This window comes from Dunckerocampus dactyliophorus, chromosome 9 (assembly GCF_027744805.1).
Source record: "Dunckerocampus dactyliophorus isolate RoL2022-P2 chromosome 9, RoL_Ddac_1.1, whole genome shotgun sequence".
NCBI lineage: Eukaryota > Metazoa > Chordata > Actinopteri > Syngnathiformes > Syngnathidae > Dunckerocampus > Dunckerocampus dactyliophorus.
Window position 1 is genome coordinate 26,501,092 of NC_072827.1, and position 26,368 is coordinate 26,527,459.

The window sequence follows — 26,368 nt, forward strand, 5'->3', positions numbered from 1 at the left end:
CCCAGAAGGAGGGTGAAGATGGTGATGAATGACTTTTATGGTAGGCTACTGTTTAACTAGCCATTTAATACACACTGGTCGGAGCTGTTTGGAAAAAAGCATTTATTTAATCAGAAGTTTAAAGTCTTTCTGTGTAACATCTACTATGACTGTACAAAATTGACACCTATAAACACCTTATAGACCATTGACCAGTGCGGCCAATGTACAAATGTTTTTTTGTCTTTAAATTTTGTGGGTGCGGCTTACACACCCGGTGGGCCGTATCCGGAAATTACGGTAAATACAGTGAGATCAGAGAGAAAATAAACATTGAAAAAAATCTGATATCGGCACCAAATTGGAAGACTCTGAAGTGTCTCATGTAAAAGCAAAAACAATTACACACCACGCACAGATGGTATTAATTAAATACTGCGAAGTCTTTTGTGATTATCTGCTGAGGATCATATTGGCAAATGTATAACATCAGGAAAAACTGCGGCTCATCTGTCGCCTGTTCCAAGCAATATCTCTGGAAAAGGAGGTTGACAGTCGCTCATTGATCTTAATGGTGAACATAAAATGGAAGGCGGCAGATAACATGAGCATGGCGCTCACAGCCTCAGCATTCTACATAGAGTGGCTTTAGTGTGATGTGTCCTTCTCAGCCTCCTTTTCCTCATTGCTGCTGGCGATGGATTTTGACTCAGGTGCAAAATGAACTGTTTTGCAGACGCCCACACCAGTTATCTTACAAATACAATACGCCAGAGACGAGGCATCTGTTGTGTCTGTGTGTTTGCGTGTGTTTATGTTTGTGTGTGTTTGTAGCCACTATGCAAAGACAAACAGATGATGCTTTTTTTAAGCTTCTAGCATACAACAAAAGAGGAGGATCCGTCAGTGAAGTGCTATGCTTTCTCCATAGCAGCTATATCAGGTTGTGGTGGCTGTTTCCAAACCGAATTATCAAAGCTGTTTAAAATGGCAGGATTGGTGCCAGGGGATGATGAGGGGAAGTGTAAATGTAAAACAAGTTATGACAGAATCTGTCAAGGGACAGAAATATCCTCTTTCCTCCTGTGGTGTTTGCTTTTACGCTCACTCAGCCGTTTTAACCTCCCCCCTTAATACCAGCCTTTCCTGACACAACTTTGATCACTGTCATTTTGCAAACTTACAGGACTGTGACAGATAGATTATTCATCTTGTGCCCTCCTCTACGGTCCGTAGTGCATCTCATCCCCCTGTCTGTTTTTTATCCCTTTCGCTCTTTCACTGGAGGCAAATGCAGGATATGTCCAAAAAAATTAATACAAAATCATTTTTAGTAAGTTAAACTTTAGTCCAAATGTACACTGCCTCACTGTATTGAAAAGTAATTCTAATAATGATTCAATGTAAAGGTAGAGTAGATTTAGCAGATTATACCTAAAAATTAGGGGCATTCGATGATATCGGCCGATTCTGTTAAGTCTGAATCTGTCATATTAGTCTTATGGTGCAAAAAATCCCTTGAAGTATCCACAGAGAATTCATCATCCAACTACTTTCAGGTTATAACCGCATGAAACTTCCAGAAGCTGTAAAACAGTGATTCCACCAATTTAAAACACACGTTCCCTTTGATCAGCAAGTGACCAATGATACCGTATGTAACAGGCTTTATCCTGACAGAGTAATGTAGATCTTTGGGAACAAAGCACAGATAATCAGCTGTGACAGGAGAAGGAGTTCAGAGATGTTAGGATATGGTGCTTGGATGTAAAACAAGTCATGACAGAATCTGATAAGAACATTATCCGCTCGCCTCTGGTGTTCACTTTTATACTCTCTCAAGCATTTTAATCTGCCCCTTAGCGCTAGTCCTTCCCATAATCAACTTTACTCACTCTCATTGATATTCAAAAGCAGACCAATGACTGAACGATACAGATCTACTGGCTTTTGATGACGCGATAGAACACCGTTTTTTTAATTGACCTTTGTTCCTGTTCTAATGAACAACACTCGGATGAGTTCAAGATTACGATATTAGAGAAAGTTTCTTCTCATGAAAAAAAGTAATATCCTGTCCCATGCATAATGGTCGATAACAGACAAATGTGATGTCTTTTCAATTTATAATGGCAAAGGTGAATATTCCAATCATTAGTTTGTCAAACACTTGACCGAGAACCACTAACACAGGATTTAACATCAACTAAAAGACAAAAGAAGATATCCACTTCACTGAGTAGAATACTGATGCATCATCATTGTAAATGTACTGTAGTCATGAATAGGCCCACTCACGCTGATTACTGGATAGATTATAAGCAATAGCTTGGATGACATATTTTTACCACTTCAGATTCTTTTAACAAGCACAAGCACTCAAGGACAAAGTGGTCGGTTTTATGCTTACATCAGTTTCTGGAAATGTGGTTGAAAATATAATGACATTTTTTCTTTTATACACTTCCCTGTAGAAGTTTAGAATTGTACAAAGGAGTGTTAGAAAACCTAGGTGGGAAAGAGTGGTGAAATTTTACGAAATTTCATGTGCAATATTACTAGCAATAGTCATTTCTGCAATATATACCCTGTTGAGCCGAATATAAGATTTTTATAAGACTTATTTATAAGACTATTTTTGGCCAAAAATCTGAAAAGTTTTCTGGGTTGAGGGATTTATACATGCAAACCAACACGCGGCGCAAAACAACTTCTCTCCAAGTGAGTCAGAGCTTTTCTTCCTATCACTCACGCACATCTGTGACCTGGAAAGATACAGCGACCTGCTCAAATAAAGTGTCTCATAGGTTGGGCAAGTCAGACAACAATACAAGTGATATGGTGCTAATTTTATGGTAATGGTGCTCACTGCTCAATGGAGCAGCCATCAAACTACATGAAATATGATTATACTGTACATTTTATTGCAATCTACCAGTTATTTCCCAGATATTGGAACCATGGCTTCAAAGAAACATTCTGTTTGTCTTTCATTTGTCTTAAAAACATATTTTCCCAAAAACATGTCTTGAAAAAGAGTTCATCTTATATTCAGGGTCGTCATATATTAATTAGGCATGTCCCAATCAACATTTTTTGGCTTCCGATCTGATCCGATTTATTTTTATAGTCTTACCGATCCGATGCAGAACAATAATGCAAACAAAATATTGCTGAATTTACTTTTTTATTACACAGGATACCCAACAACATTGTTTGGCTTTTGTAACACACTTCTGTGAGTCTGGCCTCTAATTCAATAAAAGATCCAATAAAAGTCCATCCAATAAAAATGGCCGTGCAAAATACTTTTAGGGTAGGACTAATCATTTGACATTGTTATAGATCAATTTGTGGTGTGATTTAGAATATATGACTTTTTTTTAAACAAATTCTCTTATATTAAAATAGTAATTGATCCCTAGTCCCTAGTATAAACAACCAGCGGTTAGAGCGGCACTTCCCATGCGAGCTCCTCGCACCAAGACACAGCAGTCCGGGCACAGTGAGGGGGAGCTACCGCTGTAGCTACGGAGCAGAATATCCAACGTCCAACGTAAAACTAACTTCACTACGGCACACCGCAGACATGTCTGCATGGTGGTGTTGCGTTTTCTTCTTCTTGCAGGTGGCGGGAGTCGAGTGACAACCAGCTGTGAGGCCCATTACCACACCTAGAATGTTGGAGTGTGGCGCAGTGTTTCGAACATTATACAGCAACCGATCTCGTGGCAGACGCCAACTTTATCCAATCTTCAAAATACAGTGGATCGATAGCCGATCCCGATCCTGAAGATCAGATCGGGACATCCCTAGTAGTAATATCATGTAATATCATTCAATATTTGTTTAAATACATTTTGGTTCGTTATTTCTCAGTAATGGACACAAACGTTTATGCAATACATTAAAACAGGGGTTCTGATGAAAATTTTAAGACCAGTTGAAAAATTGCAAGAATTTACATTTTGCACTGTTGGATCTTAAGGTGATTCTAAGTCAGAGATTCTTAATGCTTGGGCTGCCAGCGCCACCTGGAGGGCCGCACAAATGTAAGGGCTGTTATCTGTGAGACAATCAGTTGCAATAAAGCCTCCCACCACTTGTGGCAGTAATACATCAGTCACAGTCACAGTAATACATTAGCCACAGAAGACACTCAACTAGCAGCTAAGTGAGGGAGAAGTTTTTAAAAAGAAAAAATAAAGATGAAACTAAGGACGAACTCCCTCAAAAGACAATTTTTTTCCAGAAATACAATCCTGACTTTATAAAGTACGGCTTTGTGAATGGAGGCACCGAGATAGAGCCCAGAGTGCAGTGTGTCAAATGCGGCTTAATGCTGTCCAAAGAAGCTCTGAAGCTGTCTAAGCTAAAGCGGCATCTCAAGACCAAACATGCGATGCTCGTAGGAAAGCTGGTGGAATTCTTCAGACAAAAAGAAAATGGATTTCAGATCAAAAAAAGGTCTGTTGTGACAATGGTTAGCACCTCCAAATGTGCTTTGAAAGCCAGCTATCTGGTTGCCAGACGTATAGAACACAGCAAGAAGCCATTCACTACAGGGGAGGAGTTGGTTCTGTCAGCCGCAGTTCATATGTGCTGTGAGATGATCGAAGAAGCCGCTGCAAAGAAGCTGCTGACACTTTCAAACGACACTGTGAGTCATCAAATCGTGGACATGGCCTCAGACATACAAGGCTGACAAGGGTTTAGCTTTTTAATTGCAAGTGGATTTGATTCATTCCACAGCATACAGAAAAAGTTGGTCCCCGAGGTCAAGAAGGTTAAGAACCCCTGTTCTAAGTAGAGCTTCGAAATGCAAAAAGAAGAAATGGGAGTGAGACCAAAAGCTTTCTCTCTTTGAACACGCTCGGATTGTTGAGCTGCATAAGCAAGGTCTCTCGCAGCGCACCATTGCTGCTGAGGTTGGTCGCAGTCAGACAGTCATTTTAAACTTCTTAAAAGATCCTGAGAGTTATGGAACAAAAAAGTCAAGTGGTAGACCCACCAAAAAAATTCACCCGCCCTGAACCAGAGGATTCGATTGGCTGCCCATGAAGACACAGGAGGATCCTCGACCCAAAATGAAGGTTGTTATTGGTGCCAAGTGCCGTCCAATAGGCATCAGACAGCTACTGCGAGAGAGAACAAAAGAACAAAAAACTTTCAACCTTCAACCTCCTTCCCATGTGGAAACATGGGACATGCAAAGATGAGAATCTCTGATGAGAAAAAAATGTAACCTTGACGGACCTGATGTCTTCCAATGTTACATGCATGACAAGGAGATCCCAGCTGAGATGTTTTCCACACAGCACAGCGGAGGGGGCGCCATCATGACGAAACAATGGAGTTTCAGGTTGTGCAGGGGCGTCCAATGGCAGCTGGCTATATGGAGATTTTCAGGTGATTAACAAGAATGGCGCAGCTACTCATTGCTGAGTCTTTTTTTGTTTTGGGGGGGGGTTGAGGGTTTTTTAGCTATGGACTTTAACTTTTGATCAGCTGATGAACAAACTATTTCAGTTTAGTGGTTGTTTGCGATTGCTTACTCAAAAAACATTTTGAATTTTGAAACTCTACTTAGAACCTCCTTAAGATTCAACAGTGCAAAATGTAAATTCTTGCAATTTTTCAACTGGTCTTACAATTTGGATTTTAATTAATAATGTAATATCATGTAATATTTGTTAGCAATGATCGAACAATACCAAATACTGTAGGTGATTAACCTTCCCCAACTTTTCTTAAAAAAGTACACAGTCATCCCTCGTTTATCACGGTTAAATGGTTCCAGACCCGAAGTGAATTTCCGCAAAGTAGGATACCTTATTTATAAATGAAATATTTTCATACTTAGAGCATAGAAAACCTGTTTATGACCTTTTAAATACAGTTTTTAATATTATTAGAGCCCTCTGGACATGAAATAACACCCCTATTGTCACCTTTACAATCGTATTACCCAATATACTAATCATAATAAGAGACATAAATAATACTTGTGTGTTGCTGTAAATGTTTTCCAGTGCTAGTTGTGCTATTTGGGGCATGGACAGGCAGTGATGTCGGGAGTTCAGAGCTGAGTTTTGGTTTGGCGTGGGTTACAGCCGCAACAGTAGCTCATGTAAAGGATTATCGTGCCTCTTGTGAGATAATTTAGGACCTGCAATAAAAGCCTGTTGTTCCAGCTATCAGGTCTGATGCTCTCCAAACATTACAGTAACATTACTGACACTGAGCGACGAGTGTAAAATACTACAACAAATCACGTCTTTGACTGCCTCTTCTGAGTGTTTTATATTTGTAGTTTAGTTCATTTAGCCATTTTTATGCTTGAAAATGCTTAATTTAGGCCAAAAGAGGAGGGTTTGGAGGGGAAGGAGCGAGCCGTATGTCAAAAATACACATTTTCACAGGCGTCTCAGTTACTTGTGGGTTGTCTCGGAAAGTAACCCCCGCGATTAGTGGGAATCTATTATATACTGCAAACAATGCATGTCTATGGTACAGAATATTAAGGTGATTTTCCTGAAAGGGGGTCCAGAGAGGGTGCTATTAGTCTACATCTCTTTGCCCCTAGCTAGTGTGCCCTCTTTGACTACATCTAGTGGACAAATTAAGGATCACTCCTGTTAGAAAGTATGGAAACTTCCTACTCAATGACTCCTCTATGAGTCCTCCCTTAAGGGTTCTACACTCCCCAGTCTTCAGCATAGCTGACTCGGATAAGCGTCTATCTATTTTATGATATTATTCTTGCTACGTTTCATCGAATATCAGCACCGTTACTTTACCATGTGTTAATTACTACTGACTACCTAACCTTCTTCTGGGTCATCTAACACACCTTCTGAGCTATCTGACCCCATCTTACACGTCCCTTCTAACCCCCGTGGACCATCTGACATGCCATACACTATTTTTCTTGGCACACTTTCAACATAAACGATAGCACAATCCATTGTACAGTATTGTGTTTTACGTTTGTGTGTATTTTTTCTGCAATGATCTCAAAGGTCTGTTCTATATGTACTGTACATTGGATTAGAACCGAGGAAACACAAACTCATTGACAGCAAGCCTTGTTTCTATTTCCACTTCTAATCTGTGCCAGATGTTACTTATCAAGAAACCTGCCAATAAGACTTAGCCTACCAGAACATCTCTCAATCTCCGATCATCTCCCACAATTTCAGAGATGGCCATATTGTTCCCATTTCGAATGAACATTTGCGTCTATTACTTTAACATTGAAGTCCTTTTTCTACATAGACATGTCACTGCCTGTGTGACAAAGGAATAAGAGTGAGCAGAGATGTCCTCGATGATATGATAAAGGGACAGTGTATTCTGGCACAGCAAGTGTTGATTCAGTTTGGGCATGAAGGGACGGACGCCCCACTTTGTGGTACCACCAGTTTTGCTATTCTGATTGGGTTTGTAAGAACCACACAAAAAGGCTACAACAGGTTAAAGACACAAATTGACTGAGCTGTTGGTTCTTCTTTCACAACACTGATTTTATCGCCTTAAGCCCTTCAAGGTCTCTCTTTTTTAAAAAATCCTATTATTTACACCCAATGTGTGGCAGAGAGAAAGACTGCATTGTGAATTAAGAACAGCAGCACTGATTTCACAAAACAATGAAAATGCCAGAGGAACATTTTTCTGGCAGTGACACCGCCTCTGTGCTGGCGCAGAAGCCCTTATCTGACACTCCTTGGGCCCTGATTTACAAATAGATCGCATACATTTGCAGCATTTTGCGTATGTAACAATGAGGCAAAAACACAGAAGAATATAGCATGAGTGGTCGATTGATGAGATTTTTTCAGTGTATGTCTGTCCCTGAGATTTCTGACAGGAGGTTGTATTTTTGTTATCTGCTAGGACACATGTTCAGGATCAGTGTGGAGTGGACTCTGGTGGCGCTGTTATTAAACAATTTCACCTCATAAGTCAGATTGACTTGACATTTCTCACACAGGACGCTACAAAACACCCACTGTAACTTTTGGGTGTTTAGCCAAATCACCATGTTTGGTCCACACCTTTAGGGGACTGACCAGCATGCGTGTAAAATTTTAATAAGATCGGTTGAAAAACCTGACTGCCATCAAGCAAAAAGACTTTGCAGGGGCATGGGTGTAATAGGCCGTATTCAACCACGAAGCAGCATGATTTATTCATGAATATATTTTTGAAAAACCGTGATGGAGTGAAGCTGCAAAATTCAAATGGCAAAGTGGTGACGGACCACTGTAAACCCATTCACACAATATTGATACTGTCCAATAGAAGTAAAGTGATGTTTCATTTCCATCATATTGTCCACTGAGAAGAGTTTGCAAATACACAGACTTGATGGAAATTTCCTAGATGGTAATCACATGAGGCGTGAATGTTGAGAGTGGCGTAAAGGATGTAAATTTTGGGACACATCATCAGTAGTGTACCTTTGAATCAGTGGGTGTTTCGGAGCTTTCAACACTAGACACCCTCATCAAAGGCGGCCAACTACAGGGAGATCAAGCCTGAGCCTCTTTCCCATGCCCAGTCATGAGTGAAGTAGTGCCTGGAAGGTAGGGAATGATGTGTGTGTGTGATTGGGGGGGGGGCAATGCGCTAGGCAGTAAAAAAAACTACTCCGCCCACCAGGTCGCCGCTCACACCAAATACTGGCACAAAGCATAGTTACAACAGAGAACTCATCCATCAAAAACAAGTCATTAACACTTAGATAATGCATCTTTTGAATCAATCTGTCAAAAGTCAATGCGATGATATGACTAGCTAGAATGCAAAGTGGGCAAGCATGGAACTACAGTGGAACCTTGGTTTTCCTATGTTACGGTTTTTGTATGATTTGGTTTTCGACGAAGGCCGCACGGTGACCTAGCGGTTAGCATGTTGGCCACACAGTCAGGAGATCGGGAAGATCTGGGTTCAAATTTCCGTTGGGCATCCCTGTGTGGAGTTTGCATGTTTGCGTGCGTGGCTTTTCTCCGGTTTCCTCCCACATTCCAAAAACATGCATGTTAGGTTAATTGGCGATTGTAAATTGTCCGTAGGTATGAATGTGAGTGTGATTGGTTGTTTGTCTATACAGTATGTACACTGTGATTGACTGGCGACCAGTCCAGGTTGTACCCCGCCTCTCGCCCAAAGTCAGCTGGGATAGGCTCCAGCATACAAGCGACACGAGTGAGAATAAGCACCGTAAAAAATGGATGGATGGATGGGTTTTCGACGAAAATTATTGCAATAAATATGTCTCGGTTATTGTACAGCCAAATAGTGCGCCTGACAAACTAGTCCGTGGAATCAAGTGCCCGTGAAGAATGGATAGGGGTTCTTTTAGACTTGGGACACCATAGACAGATTCTGGCGAAGGAATCCTTTCATCATCTTTATTATGTACTATATGTGTGGGTGGTTTATTTGTTCTAAGAACACACACAGAACGATGCACAATGTTGTGAAGGTTCCGAGTTCACACAGTTGCAGTGGGAGCTGTTTGAGCGAGACACATTGTAGGTAGTGAGCTGGGCCAGTGTGTATAATGATAATTGTACCAGTAGCTGAAGTTTACAATAAAGTTCAAGTGAGCACTTCTGTCCTTAAAGGTTTATTCATCCTATTATGTGTTAACATTTTTTGGTGTCTGGAATGGATTAATTGGAAAAATGTATTTGGTTTTCATACGTTTTATTTTTTGTCTGACCTTGTGGAATGGATTAATGGCAAAAACCAAGTTTCCACTGTAAATGGTTTTAAACAACAAAACACGGATGACCATTGCGGGGACCAGAGAACACCCATGATTGACAGATTAATAAAATGGGCCAGAGAGAATGGCCGTGTGTTACCGGGGTAACCAGCGCTCAGAATGACGGCCAGTGGCCAACTGTCGACTGTCGTCGTTTTTGTGTATTCTGCGTGTACTTGATCGGAAGAGGTAGAGCGTGCATATACAATGTAGCCAAAGAGCGCTAAACACTGTTGTTAGATCTTTATTCCTGAACGGTAACATACAATATTTTAATGCATTAAGAGAGAACCAAAAGTGGTGGGATGGATTCAGTAAACAATGAAGATGGGGCTGTTGTAGAAGCTGTGGCTTTATAAAGATTATGCACTTCATATTATTGCTTTCATTGCGGAGAGGAGAATGCATGCCCACCTTCTAATTCTAACCAGGCAGTGTCTTTGATGATCATCTACTATAGCTTATCTAGATTTTTTTGTACAGTACTGCCCTACTGCCCCAAACAGGTCATTTCTAAGAAAATGCCCATAAATGCTCACAAATATGAGAGATTCTTATACAGTAACTGCATTGTGCTTATCAAGTACAGGGACTGACCCTTTTAAATGAAATTTGACTTTAATAAACAAGTGGAAAATGCGTAGCTGTGTGTCCGTTTCAGCTTGGACAAAAGGTGCGGCGAAAAATGCATCATTTAACAAAATATTCAGTGTTTGCTCAATGAAACAAAGTCATTAAATTGCACATGTCGCTGAAAGGGCAAAAAACAAACATGAAAATGGAAACAAGGTAATATAGTTAAGGCTAAACATATTTGTCTATTACCTTTGTATAGTCAATAAGAGGAGCATGCAGTCAACGTAACATTGCCACAACTTTACATTAAACAACAAAAGCAAGAAACTGAAAACAAATGTGTGTGACGCCCGTCGCCACAAATTAGAATCATGTCGGTTTGAAATCGTATGGCTTTGTGCAATTTTTCACTCACTGGAACTTTAGATTCGTGAATGAAATTCATTTTTATATAAACATTGGTAAATGTCATGCCAGGAATTATTGAGATTGGTTCTACATGCGCTGTTTTCTTCTTACATGCCCGATTGTGCTAATTGTACATTGTCCCAAAAATAGTCTTTCATCATTGCATGTACACTTACATCCAAGACCAATGTGCTCAATTGCGTCACCCTACTTGATATAAGGTATTTGTACACAGTCTACATTTCGGTTGAGATACAGTAAGAAGAATATTGTCCACTCATAAATTCAGGACAAAGGTAAGGACTTAAAATGAGGGGGGCGTTGCTTTATGTGAAGCGATCTGAATTCATCTTTCTAAGTTTAGGTGGTAGGTGTCCGTCCATCCTGCCCCCTCCCCCAGCCAGTCGCTGCAGCTTGGGAGGTAAGTCCGCCACCGACTTACTCATGGGCTCTGTGCTTATTTTGGAGGCCTTACCGCCCTGCTTATCATCGGAAACACCAGGAACGGAGCTGATTCGCTGCAGCTTCATGGGCAGGTCTCCAAAACTGTAAGTCATCTCTGAGGTGGTGGAGCTCATCCTTAGAAGCTTTTTGGGCAGGCCGTCCCGCCCTGTGATCTTCTGGAGCTTGGTGGGCAGCTTGGTGGTGCTGTCATTGTCCTCCAGGGTCTCCAAGCAGTCCAAGGAGCTGTTCTTCTCCCCACTGTTGCACAACGACGGCGCCATGACGGGCGAGGAGAGGAGCAGAGCCTCCTCCTGTTCCTTTACGCTGTAGGGAGGGGTAGGCACTTCGAAGGTGGCGTGGAACTGAGAGTAGTCCACCTTGAAGAACCCTTCCTCCAAGGAGATAACCGGGAAGAAGCGATGTCCCCACAGAACTTCGTCCTCAGTGTAAGACGTCCTCGCTTGGCAGGTCATCCCTGTGGAGCAGCAAAAAACACAAGCTGAAATGTCACATTACCTCAATAAATTAACTCTAGGACTTCAACAATTACAGCAAATTACCCGCCATTGTGTTGCCACTGCAGAGCCTAATGTTTAGAGATGATTAAACGCTGTGGTACTTTAATCATAGGCTTGGCACTTCTCCATTAGAATCAACTCTTTAGTTTTGTAGCAGCATTGTCTTTTTCACAGAGCAAAACAACTCGATGGATGACATCAGCTTCCAAAATGAAAGCCTGTCATTAATTTCCACTTTTTAAACTAATGTTTACGAGCTACTGCAGGGTGACCCATAAAAAGTACAAATGATCCCAAAAATTAGTGCAAGGTTATTTGGATTTAGTTGAGACAAGGGGTGGATGGTCCATTAACTCATTCAACCCCAGCCATTTCTCAAAAGACAACCGCTTCAGTACCAGCCATTTTAGACCATTTTGTCAAGGCACACAGAATATTGTGTTCTATGGATATATAAACATATATAAACCAAAAGAAAGACTAGACTCCCGTCTTTCGTCAGAAAAAATAAGGTTGTTTCTACCTTTGTTCGTTCTTTAGTAATCAGCAGTAGAACATAGGTAAGATTCAGGAAATATCAGTTCCCGACTAGAAAAGGGAGAAAACCAGCTTTTTGTGAAAAGATACATTTCAACTTTCACTTTGACAGAAATATTTTTTGCCAGCGTCTAGCATGTGGTAGGTTTGTAGTGTGAAGGTTCCTTAGTTAACACTGGTTGCAGGGGAATGGTTTAAGGAAGACGCATAATAGATAGTGAGCAGGACCAGTGTTTGTAATGATGATTGTACCTCATGAAGAAGTTTACAATACAGTTCAAATGAACAAATTTACAGCTCTAAATAGGTGTCATTTAGTTATCGAGAAGTTTAGCAGCTTTTGCTCCAGAATGTACCACACCGCATAAAAGGGCACCACCGTATCCGTCAGCTTTACAGATGTCATGTCTTCTCCGCAGGTTATGTGTGTTTTGGTAATCACGTCTATCGTGGCACATTGTGGTATCATGCCAACAAACTGTTACATTATTATTTCTGTGTGGGGGGAAACTTGTGGTGTTTATTCCGGGTGAACCATTAATTGAGTAGAGTGTCATGAACCCGTTCCAGAAGGTCCGACTTTAACCAAAACGTGTGCTAACTGAATCACTTTTTCCCATACAGTATGAAATCATACAAATGCAATGAATCCGTTCCAGAAAGACAAAAATGTATGTTTACACAAGTAAATTGCAGAGGGTAAGTCCATCCATTTTCTATACCGCTTCTCCTCATTCGGGTCGCGGGGGCATGCTGGAGCCTATCCCAGCTGACTTTGGGCGACAGGCGGGGTACACCCTGGACTGGTCGCCAGCCAATGGCAGGGCACATTTAGACAAACAACCATTCACACACACATTCATACCTATGGACAATTTAAAGTCGCCAATTAACGTTTTAACATGTTTTTGGATGTGGGAAGAAACCGGAGTACCCGGAGAAAACCCACGCACACACGGGGAGAACATGCAAACTTCCTGATCTCCAGACTTACTGTGTTGGCCAACGTGCTAACCACGAGACCACTACACATTTAATTTTCAAGATGATAAGTAAATATTCTCAATTATTTCATATTTAGACAAACATTAAAATGGAACATGTGCGCTACAACTACCGTACTTTCCCCAGGGAGACAATAACCTGTGGCACAGCTGTTCCAAAACCATAACAGCTGTGTTCCCATTGTGCTTTTAGAGAATTATCAACACATATGAGTGAGGGGGCACTCATGGTATGACATGGTATGACCTCTTTGAGGTTACACAAGACAAAAACATTTGGGAAACGCTGTCATAGACAGAAGATGGAGCTGACTTCCGGTTTTTGCTTCCATCTATTAGAACACTGCTAATGAGGAAATTTTGTGATAAAAATACATCAAAGGACCCCTGACATGATTAATCAACTTTGCTTAGATATACAGTATTATAACCATCCATCTATTTTCTATGCCGCTTATCCTCACTAAGGTCGCTGGGGTATGCTGGAGCCTATCCCAGCTGACTTTGGGCGAGAGAACCTGGACTGGTCGCCAACCAATTGCAGAAATATATTATAGATTGTTTGTAGTTATGTTCCACGTGTTTTGCTTTGTTGAAAGCAAAAGGTAAATTTACAAAAGTTACTTTTGTAGTTCATGGCGTCAACAATGACGAACTAGTTCTCGCAGCTCAGCCTCATTTCCGAATGTGACGTCATCGGGGTAATACCGCTCAGCTACGTGTACGAGACACAGGATGTGTCGTACGGTGATTAGTGAGGATAGTGAAGATTTGAGCGTGTTAATAGTTTTTGAGGAGGAAAAAACATTTGGAAATGAAATAGAGAGTTGCAGAACGTGGACTTAAGCCTTAAGACATGGAGTTGGAGATTGGTCACCTTCAAAACACAGAACGGTAAGTTACGCTGGGGTTACTTATCCTTCAATTATTGTTTTAAATCGGCTTCTGTTTTAATGTACATGTGGCCTCACATCAACGATGAATGATCGCCACCCCCCCACAGTATACATATCGCTGTCAAAAGATGTTTACATAACATGTATAATGCTTTGCAGCTTTGTCACTATTGTGGGGTAGTGTTTAGAAGACATTATGTAAGCAAGACATGAGTTACTCTGTTCTGTGGCAATTTTGACGCAGTGGTTGAGCTTCGTTATTTTGATGATTTTTCCCGTGTACCGGCAGAATAGCATCCTTTTTCAAAATGTGTTTATACCATACTTTCAAGCCAAATGCTTCTTTGTAAAGGTGTTCCTTCAAAGCAGTCATCAGTGAAATGATCACTGCAAAGGATAGAACTCGAAGTGGGCATCCATCTGTCTCTTGTTCTCTGCACTTGCTTCATCCATTGTTGTCTTAAACCTTTGTCTTTTGGAAAAGAAAACAAACTTACAGTGTCACTCGGATACTGTGAACATCTGGCAGTAACACAATGTTTTGGCATGACTACTATTTTGATGACAAATATACTGAACAAAGTCAATGTTTGACCTCTGAGAAGCGTTTGTTGAGTCTGCTTTAGCTGAGTGGTGTTATCCTGATTACGTCACATCCGGAAATGAGACGGTGCTGCAAGAACTAGAACTACTTCGCCATGGCTGGCGCCATGAACTACAAATGTCATTTTTGTGAATTTACCGTTTGCTTCCAACAAATTGAACAATGTAGAACATCATTACAAACAATATATAATATATTAAAACCAAGCTGATGAATCATGTCAGGGACCCTTTAAGAACACAGTTGCAGTCACGGAGTGTTTTAATACCATCACAAGACGCACGCCAACCGGAAAAACTACACACGCTGAGGCCAAATTTTGCACATTTTCGATGTAAACTGGAAAACACGCTACCCGAGGCGTACGCTAAATAACGTTCCACTGTATATTCAAGACAGGCCAAGTGCAGTCGTTCGCAACACACCAGCGAATCAAACACATTTAAATAGTTCAACATAACTAATATTACAGGTCACTATGTATTGAAAATGAAACATAAATGTCATTTACAACAGAGGTAGGACAATTTTGAGGAAATACAGTACATAGACAGAAACAAAAATGGTCAGAAATTTGTGAGGAAAAGGAAAAGTGACTTTTCGAACAAAACCCAGGTCCTCTGAGCTACTGAAGATAAAGGATTAGTTCATTGCTGGAGGAGCAGAACACAAGAGAATTGGCTGCAGGCGAAAACCCTTCAGGATGTCGAGATCTCTTTTGATGGTAGTGATGGTGGTGCTTAATGGGACAAAAAGGAACTCTTATAAGTCAATCCGCAGCACTTTTACACAGAGGATGTGTTAATCTTAATGTTTGTACATTTTGGGCTGTACAAGTACTTTGCAGAACTCTAGATATCAACATTACTGCCAGCGCTTGTCCACTGATACTACAGACCACTGAAGGAGGTGATCCGGGGTCGTCATGGCAACGACAGAGATGCTTTTCTTGTGAAATTGAACCACATGCATGGTCATTTCTCAGCTCATATTCAACAAAAATATCTCACATTTGTGTTTGTCCCTCTCATAATTTTTCCGCAAATGTTAGATCGGGAATAGAATGACACCGTATCGGCAAAATGCTACCGACTGCTAAGCGGTGACAGCTCATCACCATTCTTGAGTAGCTGCCATAATAACCCCTCACATTACATCATACCACTTTGCTTGCAGAGTATCCTAAACCCATTTATTTGAGTGGGCTTTCAAATAATCTGTAATTGAGTTTGCCTGTAAAACAAACGACAAAATAGGTTTTATCAGTCCAAGGAGCCCTCTTCTTTAGTGTTAAGCCGCGGGACACTTATGTCAAAGTTCGTTGAAATCCATTAGGAAATTGGTGACTGCAGTGGGTTATTATCATACATTTTAATTACCATCTTAATGCCTGTGATAGCAGCCACAGTCCAAAGTGGGACAATGGTGCTGAGATGTCATGATTGAAAGGATGGAGGCATCTGTGCCTCATTCCCAAGGTCATGAATGAATTCAGCGACAGCAGCTCTGTACACAAGCACAGATGTGTATGAGACGGAACATTCAGAGCATTTGGGCTATTCACAGTATTACAGCATCTGAGTCCCAAGGCCTTTGGGTATATGGAAGTGTGCTGCAGTCAATCTAATGGGCAAAACTAATAAGAAATAAGGGCCGGGGCGATTGGGAGTTAAGAATGATTGGAAACTGGGAGGCACTGTGAGCCTGTAAAACTGTGTAGGATCTGTTCATCACCTCAAGTCGGCTTTGTTGAATATTCGAATCAATGCTGCATCGTTATGGACTACCAAAGCACACCCATAAGATCAAAAATGCAGTTTGCTTGGGGAAAAATGAGTCCAAACAGCTAAAACTAATGTGTGCCCAAGGCAGAAGTTTACTACAATAACCAGCAGAGTCAAGTATACTCAACAAAAATATAAACACTTTTGTTTTTGCTCCCTTCTTTAATGAGCTGAACTTAAAGATCTAAAACTTTTTCTATGTACACAAAAGTTTTCTCTCAAATATTATTCACAAATCTGTGTAATCTGTGTTCATGAGCGCTTGTTCTTTGCCGAGATAATGCATCCGCCTCAAGGGGGGGCATATCAAGGTGCTGATTAGACAGCATGATCAATGCACAGGTGTGCCTCAGGCTGGCCACAACAATAAAAGGCCACTCCAAAATATGCAGTTTGATCACACAACACAATGCCACAATGCTGACGTGTTGAGGGAGCGTGCAATTGGCCTGCTGACAGCAGGACCCCACCAGAGCTGTTGCACAACTTATTTCAGTTCTTTGTTTTGTTTTTTTTTTAAATGACAAGTTCCAAATGTTTTGCCTCACTCCCCCTTCTTGCTTTCGCATATTGTAGCTCTACTTAAAACCTCATTAAGATCCAAATGTGCAAAATGCAAATTCTAGCAATTTTGATCAGGTGTGTATCTCAATCACCCCAGGGTCTGGCAACCCACGCTTTGTATGTTCCTTGAGTCAGCAGCCACTCAAAAAACCCCCACAAATCTCAGTAATATTGTCTAATCATGTTCGAAGGGGACAATGCTACAACACTTTATCAACGCTAACATATAGTTTTTAAATTGCTGTTGTTCAAGGATTGACACCGAGGCCGTGGCATCATTCAAGAGGCACCGTGTCACCTACTGTATGTTTAAATCCGAAGCTAAAGAGCAGCTGCCTTGCATCACACACACACACAGACACACGGAGCAGTTAGATTTGTGAGAGATCTGTACATTATGCACAACGTCAGATACACAGGGCAACATTATAACACAAAAGCAGTTTCAAAAGCCCAAATTGTTCCAGTAAAAGACTGCTATGTTTTACTGTCTCTCAATGCCAAAAATAGGAATTCAGACAAAAGACAAAGCCCACATCTGTGTGTATTTCATATTATTGGCAACACCTTATGTAACTCCAAGACACGCTTGCCTGAGACTCTGTGTTTCTATGGAAACCAACTATAGGAATCTGTGTACTCTCGAGTCATCAGCCTTCTCACTGCTTGTTCCAAAGTAGCAGTGACATTCCACAACAAAAAGTCAGGGCTGTCTTTTGAAAATTGATTTCTTTGCAAAAGCAAGGTCGAAGCATTTGTAAGGCTCCAAGAGTCAAACATTTCTTTTCTTTTTTTCCACTTTGACCATCAGCAAAAGCAAAAGCTGAAATGACAAAAGGTGGCTTGCAGTTTGCTGATGTTCACTCTCATTGTGTATCGCATAGATTCAGACAGAAACACAATGTAGGGTTTCTTAGGCGTGTCGCTGTTCGCCATAATCACAGCTCGGTACGTAACATAGGTTTTAAAAAACTGCTGTAGGTAATTCTGCAAAGAACACAATTTGCGAACATGAATAAATACATAATCATTGTACAATGGCACGTCGGTTTTTGTGCTTGCAGGTTTTCGTAGGATTCAGCATTTGATCAGTTCTCACCACAAATATATCTCAGCTTTTGTATGGCCAAACAGTGCACCTAACAAAGTAGCTGAGTATCCAAACAAAACATTCACACATTGGTGACTGTCTCTGTGAAGAATGGACAGTAGTTATTTTAGAACTAGAGACAGATTCCATCCAGGGAATCCTTTCATCATCTTTATTATGTGTGTGTGGATGGTTTATTTGTTCATAGACTGCACACAGAACAATGAACAACTCTGTGTCTATCTCCTGCCTTCCTCCTTCCAAGCGCTGCGCCATACTCTGATGAGGCATTCAAACACACTGCGGCATGAAAAAGGAATCTGTGCCGTTTTACTTAGGTGAGTTGCAAAAAAGTTGCAAGTTCCAGAACTTTGAAAAGAAGGTGAGAAAAACTATTGAAGTCAAGAAACAAGTCACAGCAAAGTACAAAAGTAGCATCTGATACAATAGGATGGGAACGTAAAGGTTGCATGGGGAACAGTTTAAGGAAGACACATAACAGATGATGCAGGCCAGTGTATGTAAAGATGAGTGTACCGGCTGCTGAAGTCTACAATAAAATTCTACAATAAAATTCAAGTATGTATGTATTTTCTGCATGTAAAACTGTAATTGTCTATCATGAGTTTTCTGGTAATATTTTGGCATGTCTGGAACTGATTAATTGGATTTACATTATTTCGTGTTCGAAAAGACTTCATGTTTTGATTTTCATCTAACCTTTTGGAATGGATTAATGACAAAAAGCAAGTTTTCACAGATTTTCTGGAGCATGGAAGAGCTACAGGAGGGCTACACCAGGCCACATGAGAGCTACAACTTTGCAGAAGGACCCCTATCTGTTCCTTTGTGCACGGAAGAACAGCAGGGGCACCGCCAGATCCCAACAAATTGACGTGTGTATGCTTATTTTGAGGGAACAGTTGGAGAGCAGGCTGTTCCAGCATGACTGTACCCCAGTGCACAGAGCAACATCTATAAAAGCATGCTTGGATGGGTTTACTGTGGAAGAAGCTCATCAAACACCTTCGGGATGAGCTGGAACAGAGATGGTGAGCCAGCAAGCCCCCATAAACAGACATCAATTCCCACAGACTCTTGTAGAAAGTCTTTCCACATGAGTGGGAGCTGGTATAGCAGCAAAATAGGGTACCAACCTTTTTTTGTGTATTTGTGTTTCCTGTAAGTGTAATGTCCGAATACTTTTTGTCCATATTGTTTGTATCTTATGCACTATGGCTAGTGCTAGCTGGTTCAAGGTGCTGGGAGTATTCATTTGCGCAGGGGTGTACAAACTTTTTCCAACGAGGGCCACATACTGAAAATGAAAGGATGCAAGGGCCACTTTGATATTTTGTAAAGCAACACATGTAAATATGCAAAAAAGTTATTATACTCCAAGAAAAAACTGCATCCGTGATTTGGGTGAAAAAGCGTATTATTAGTATGAACTTTGGTCATTGCTGTTTTTTTCACATTTTTGCTGTTTTTTTTTAAAATAATTTTTTTAAATTTAATTTTCAACTTGGTTCATAAATTTCTTCTCGTAATATGACTTTATTCCCATAACCTTTTGACTTTATTACCATAACATTATACATTTTTCCACAACCAATTTTAAAACCAAAATTAAAACTTGTTTTGTTTGTCTATCATATTACAAATTTTAGGAAAATTAGGAAAACAACACATTTTTCATTAAAACTCTACACTATCAATATTACATTTTTTCCTCATAATATTACAAGTTTATTCTCGTAAAACTGCAACTTTTTTTCTCCTTAGAATATGACTTTTTCCCCTTTCAATATTTTGTCTTCATTGTCTTCAAATTACAGCTGTTTTTTTCATTTTTTCTGTTTTTTTTTTATATTCCAACTAACTTTCTTCTAGTACATTTTCTTCTCTTAATTATGACTTTATTCCCATAATAATCTGACTTTATTGTCACTTTTTCCACAACCTAATTTTCCAAAAATTGCAACTTTATTACTTGTTTTGTTTATTACGACTTACAAAAATAAGTCTTTCTTTAATATTTCAACTTTATGCTCCAAAAGTGATTCTATTTTTCCTCATATTTCAGTTTTTCTTGTTAGGTTACAACATTTTTCTCTTAACATTTTGATTTTATGCTTGCAAAATGACTGCTGATTTTTCCATTTTTGTTTTTTTTTTTTTTTAGTTTTCTCGTTAAATTATATTTTTACAATGTGACACGGGCAATAAAAAAAAAAAAACAGCACAGGCTGCTAATGGCCGCACTTTGGACACCCCTGCATGTCCAGAGCCTATTAAAAAGCGGAGCATACATTATAACCATTAGTTGTTGTTTTTCTATTGATAGCTAGAGGGGCATACATTGTACATATAGAAAAATGAGTACCACATTAACTTGACTATAATATATCATTTTTCCACAGAAAAAATCTCAGAAAGATGGGTTGTGTTATACTTCTTGGGATTTATACACGCAAACCAACAGTTGGTGCCAAACGACTTCTCCACGAACAAGTCAAAGCTTTTCTTCTGGTCACTCACACCCATCACTCTAGAAAAAGAAGTGTCTTGAAAGTTGGCTTAGAGCAGTGAAGAAATATGACGTTAGATGTTTTTGTTGCAATCGCACTGTTATTTCTCCCATAATTTGTTTTTAAAAAACATCAAACCAAAAATAGATTTTTTCATATGTTCATCTTATATTCATAGTCATCTCACATCTCGCACAGCATTGGAGGGAAACTGGCACAAATGATTTGACTAATTATTACAAACACCGACGTGCTACATTTAGCTTGTGTAAGCCTTTAAAATGTGATGATTTGCAGCCTTTCCCACGATGACAACAAATTAAATACGTTTGAGTCTAAATAGAAGGTGGGTGGTAAAAAGCAAGCGGAATATATCAACTGGGGCTCAAAGACAACTATGGTGCTTTTATTTATTTATTTATTTTTTACTATTTTCTGACATTTCATAGACGTAAGAGTCATAATTACCCTACTCATATTCCAGGCAATAAAAGCGAATCCGCACGCAGGCGCTTTCATTGCTCAACTCATAAACACAAGGAAATTACAATGCCGGAGAAAAGGTGTTTGAGGAAACCTGTGGGGAGGAAAACATCATTGGATTCTCCGGCTGAGCCATTCTTCATTCAGCCCGTGAGGTGAGAATTGTGTAACCGTGGATCCATTACACTTCTTCTTTCAGTAAATGGTAATGTGTTCGCCTCTGTGACTACTACGTATAAGACAATACCATTACATTTCAATCCTCAACGGGGTGGCCCATCTCAAACAAGAGCCGCATAATGAGAGATCCTCCTTGCTTATTTCACCGTTAGGCTCTGTCACACAAATCCGCCGTGTTCACCCACCAAGATGTCAGACACTAAAATGAGCAGGAAATATATACCTGGCACTGTGGATTGTACTGACGTTTGCGACCTAATACACTGTACAGGACAGTGGCAGGCGGTCTGGGCCTGCAAAGCCTTCTCTGCTGGCCTTAAAAATTAAAAGAAACACTGGCCTACATTTACAACTTAATTGTAGTGTTTGTTCCACAAAATCTATGTTGTTCCACCGCAGTATATTATATTTACTTTCCATTTACTGCTTCCAGAGAATGTATGCATGTGTATGTTAGATTTCTTTTTTGTCCAATGAGATTTCAGCTTCTATGTGCTGCCCAGAGCCTTCAGAATCAGGAATGCTGGCCCATGTCACTTAATGGATAATGGGGCTGTTTCTTTCAACGTATTTCAGATTTGCTTCACAGGGCCCGCTAGGAGGTGTACAGTAACGTCGGCATTTTTCCATCCTCTGGATGGTTGATGTCTGAAAACCTATGCCCAAAGTTATGCAGCGCACTTGAACGCCTCATCACATGCGCTGCACTGGTTTGATCCTGTTCCGACACGAAGAAAGGAGACACACACGGTGTTGTTCATCGTTCCCTTGAGTTATATGGACAAATAAGTGAGTTTCTATTTATATTTTGTCCATAAGCCAGCCCACTTCCACTGGAATGCCAGACCAGTATTGGGTGTGAGTGGTGAGTGTGATATATTTATTTTTTAATGTTTTGTCATGTTATTAGATAAATATTGATTTTCAACTGCTCCAGGTGATGTCGTGTAGAGGTTTGGAGTTGGTGCTTTAGTAATAATGGTATTCATCCTCAATTTCAGTTTCGTGATTGACTGAAAGATAAGTTATATGTAGTATTCTGTTCACTAGGTGTCAGTAATGGACTGTAATACTGTTAAAAAATGTATTCAGAAAGTCAAACACTGTGAAAACATGAGACAAATACTGCAATATGCAATGTAAGTTATAAAAAAACTGCTATAGTTATTTTAAACATTTTGCCTCATGAAAAGTCATTTAAAAAAACATGACCGATAGTTAACTAAAATAATGTTCTCCTACCAGCACCAAGCAAGACGGTCATCTTCATAAATCCACAAATAAGAATCCAGTGAAATAACGCCGGTAATGATATAATTTATTTTATTTACTTTTCTACGTGGCACAAAGTTCTCGTATAAGAGCAAAATAAAATGTAAAATATGAAACTCTTGACTCGTGAAATTGTGAACTGGGTTAATTCAGCACCGCTTGTTGCAGGCACGCTAACTGCGTGTGACGCAGAGTGATTATTCCTAGATCAAAAATAGGGATGTCCCAATCCGATATTAATATCAGATATCGGGCCAATGTCAGCAAAAAAAACAATATCGGATTATACGGCCTGCATCTCCGATACAAGCAGTCGATTCCAGACTCCGCCCCACTGCATTTATTCAGCAGCGACCGGATACAGCCCATGTGATCACAACAACAGTGTCTGCTAGTGTGCTAACAAAATAGCAAGGAGCAGGAGTAATGTCGGTTGTGCGGCATAAAAAGACCTTGCAGCTGAATGCAAAACTCGCCTCGCACAAGTTTCCCATGGTGGCACAGAACTGGGAAGTTTAATACAACAAAACTCATCGCGCATGTGAACCGGCATCACACGGGGAACTCCCACGGGATGGCAAAGTCATTAGTGATAACAAAAAAGAGCAAGCCCCTGTTGATGGTGATGAGTAGTGTCGGGTTTAACCCTTTCATGGAGCCTCTCGAACCTCGCTATATTATGCCTCGCTGCCTCTACATTGTGGATAAAACTATACCCCACACGTATAAAGAAGTGAATGGGTGAGTTTTCTCATACTTACTGTTGCTGACTATTTTTCTCTGTTTGAGTAATATCACTTGATCAAGCTTTTTCTAGCATTACACACAAAAATATGTCGTAAAAGTATGTATGATTTGTGCTTTTCTAATATCCCACACTGGAAAATAATAATAAAAGTAGGTATGATTCGTGTTGATATCGGATGATTATCAGCCGATATTGAAGGCTGCAATATTGATATCCGATTGGAAGTGAAAAAGTTGTATCGGGACACCCCCAATTAAAATTTTAAAGAAAGAATCCTTACTCTGCTTTGAGTTACATTTTTTGCAGATTTGCATATTTGCATTCCAGACCGCGGACATGCCGAGCTAGCAAGGTTGTTGCTGTGTGGAGCATGACGTCATCACCCATGCGCAGGTATCATTTTTGGCAGAAAAACGATACCGATATGGACTGATATCTAGTTGTTGTCCCTACATTGGCCAACATCCCTATAAATTACTGCTACATTTTTATTCAAGTCATATTTTTTTTGTATTTATTTCATAAAAAATAATTAAACAATAAAGAAGTATCCTCCAAGCAATTAAACAGTAAGTGCCTCATTTAAGAAATTAAAAAAACGATAGAAAGTGATCCTGAGGCTCAGTGCTCAACCTCGCCAATCTTAACAAGAGCAAATGCCTCCACTTTATTGATTCTGGTTTAGAAAGATGTCAACAGGTGAAAGCACACTAGGGACAGATGAACTCAACAAGGTGTGCAAAAGTAGAAGTAACCCACAGTACGGTCCCTACTTCGGTCTTTGGGCCGCGGTTTTGGTATGTTTTTTGACATTGTTATTTCAAATTCTTATTTAGAATTATTATGAAATTCTCTTTTTTTGTAACCTGTCCTGTTCAGCAGCCTGTGAAATGGTTTTTAAAACAGAGCTTGGACTGGCAGGTAATTCTCAAATAAATAAAATCATCAAATAAAAAAATATAAACATTGATATAGCATACAGAAAAACTCAAGGACTTTGACGTGTACCTTAAACATGTTAAAACTACATCCAATGTAGTCTAGTATGTTGTACTATAGGCTATACAAGCTTTGTGTTACAGATGACAAAGCATATTAGTGTAATATCGAACAGCATATCTCATTAGAAAATACAAGTTGTGGACCAAAAACAGCCCCTGGCCAGCTGGTTTTCAGTGTTTCTTTTTAGGAAGGTGCAAGAGCAACAGTAATAGTTTGAACAGGGTGATGATTACTTCATTTTTTGGAAAGTTCCTTACCTGAAGTGCAGGGTTGATAGTTGCAGCGTGCAGCACGGTTTTCATCTCTACTGAACAATGGCGGCACGCTGCTTTCATCTTATGCGCTCATCTTTGTCCGCGCACAGACAGGCGGGGCCGTTGTCGCCTATGCTCTAAGCTTCAATGCTTCGGCTTTTTGTCCGCTCTAAGGCAGGTTGTCCTTCACTTCAAATATGTGAAGTGTGAGAAATGGGACATTGCCAGTACATCGGAGTGCTTTTCACTAGCCTGGACAGGCACCTGCGCGCGCACACACAGTGCGAAATGTATTGCCATTTTTACGCATGTGACCAAGTGCGTAGTTTTGGAAAACAAAAACCAACAGACTCCCTCTGTCGTGCACAAGTGGCACACATTCTCCGTGTATGTTTTGTGGTTGAACAGTGCTTGTCGATCGTAAACGTTTGTATATGTTTCAACATATAGCACACAGTTTGCCCCCGTTTTCACATTGGGTAACCGTTGAGAGTAAGAATGCTCCGATCAATCGGCCACCGATCATTATCGGCCAATTTCCGTGGAAAAGCACGAGATAAATGTCTTTCAGCGTTGATTACAAAAGCCTATCACCTGTGGCTTTTACTATTGCAGCCTGTAGCGATCCCTGTGTGCAGCGTAGTGTCTTGGGTAGTGTCTCCCTCCCCCTTTCCTTCACACAGGTGTGTGGCTCCAAACCAAAACAACGTTTACCGTGTGGAACTTATATGCCATTTGTAAAAGTGATGTCAAGTTTGCATCCTGCAACACATGCCACAAAAAATGTCTCGCTGGGTTAGCACGTTAAAAAGCTTGAATTTAATACAGCATTTGAAGTGGACCCCCTGTCATGGGACCTTGGAATTGTCTTCTAACTTTTTCCCCCTATACGGGGCCCCTGGCCAGTAGCAATCATCATAAATAAGCCAGCCAATGCCAGCTGTCCTTCCTATACAGGTATTTTCTAATGTAGTAGCCTACCTGGGTCATTGAGAGGTGAAGAAGTAAACTTCTTTCATTTATTCAAATAGTCAACTAGCTAATTCTGCTGAGCAAACCCTTTTGATGAAGAAGGTGGAAGAAAAGAAAAGAAAGAACATACTGAGTACGGTGCAAACCCATGGAGCACCAGAAGTCGCATTCATGGTCGAAGTATTTCATTTATCATTGGTTAGCTTCAGTAAAATGTTACTAAAAAGGATGCAATCAGAGAATGGTTGGTCTTGCTTAAAAATGCACGCATCTTCGATGTTCAAAAATATGATATGGCTCTCACAGAAATACATTTTAAAATATGTCTTTCATGGCTCTCTTAGCCACAAAGGTTACCGACCCCTGGATTAGACAGTTGACTTGCGCGTTTGACCGCTGCTCAGGGACAAATTCGATTGGACACAATACGATGATTGGCCAAAATGTGCGGGGACATTGCAGGGATTGGACGAAGCTGTGAGTTTGCGTATAATCCATGAAGATTGGTTGAATTTGCTTGAACTGGAGCGATCTCACTTCTGACACCCACTCTGAGGAGGAGTACCCCCGACTTGGCTTTTAACTTGCGTCTGTCAGACACATAGCTAGTCAGGATGAAATGTAATCCAAACATGCCGTACCCTCCAAACACACATCAATACATGACTTTACTGTAACGATGTTCACATTTCCACTTTTAGAGCCACATATTTATATAACTTATTAGGCTTATTTTGCACAACGGTG

General features: G+C 40.3%; 1 protein-coding gene across 1 annotated transcript in view; it reads right to left on the bottom strand.

Annotated features, from left to right (window-relative positions):
• Positions 1–3,234: 3,234 nt before the first annotated feature.
• kcnj3a (potassium inwardly rectifying channel subfamily J member 3a) overlaps positions 3,235–26,368 on the bottom strand; it is a 53,934-nt gene continuing 30,800 nt past the window's right edge. The window contains exon 3 of the mRNA XM_054786900.1: positions 3,235–11,657. Coding sequence (XP_054642875.1) covers positions 11,065–11,657 — 593 coding nt within the window. The 3' untranslated portion in view covers positions 3,235–11,064. The remainder of the gene's footprint in view (positions 11,658–26,368) is intronic.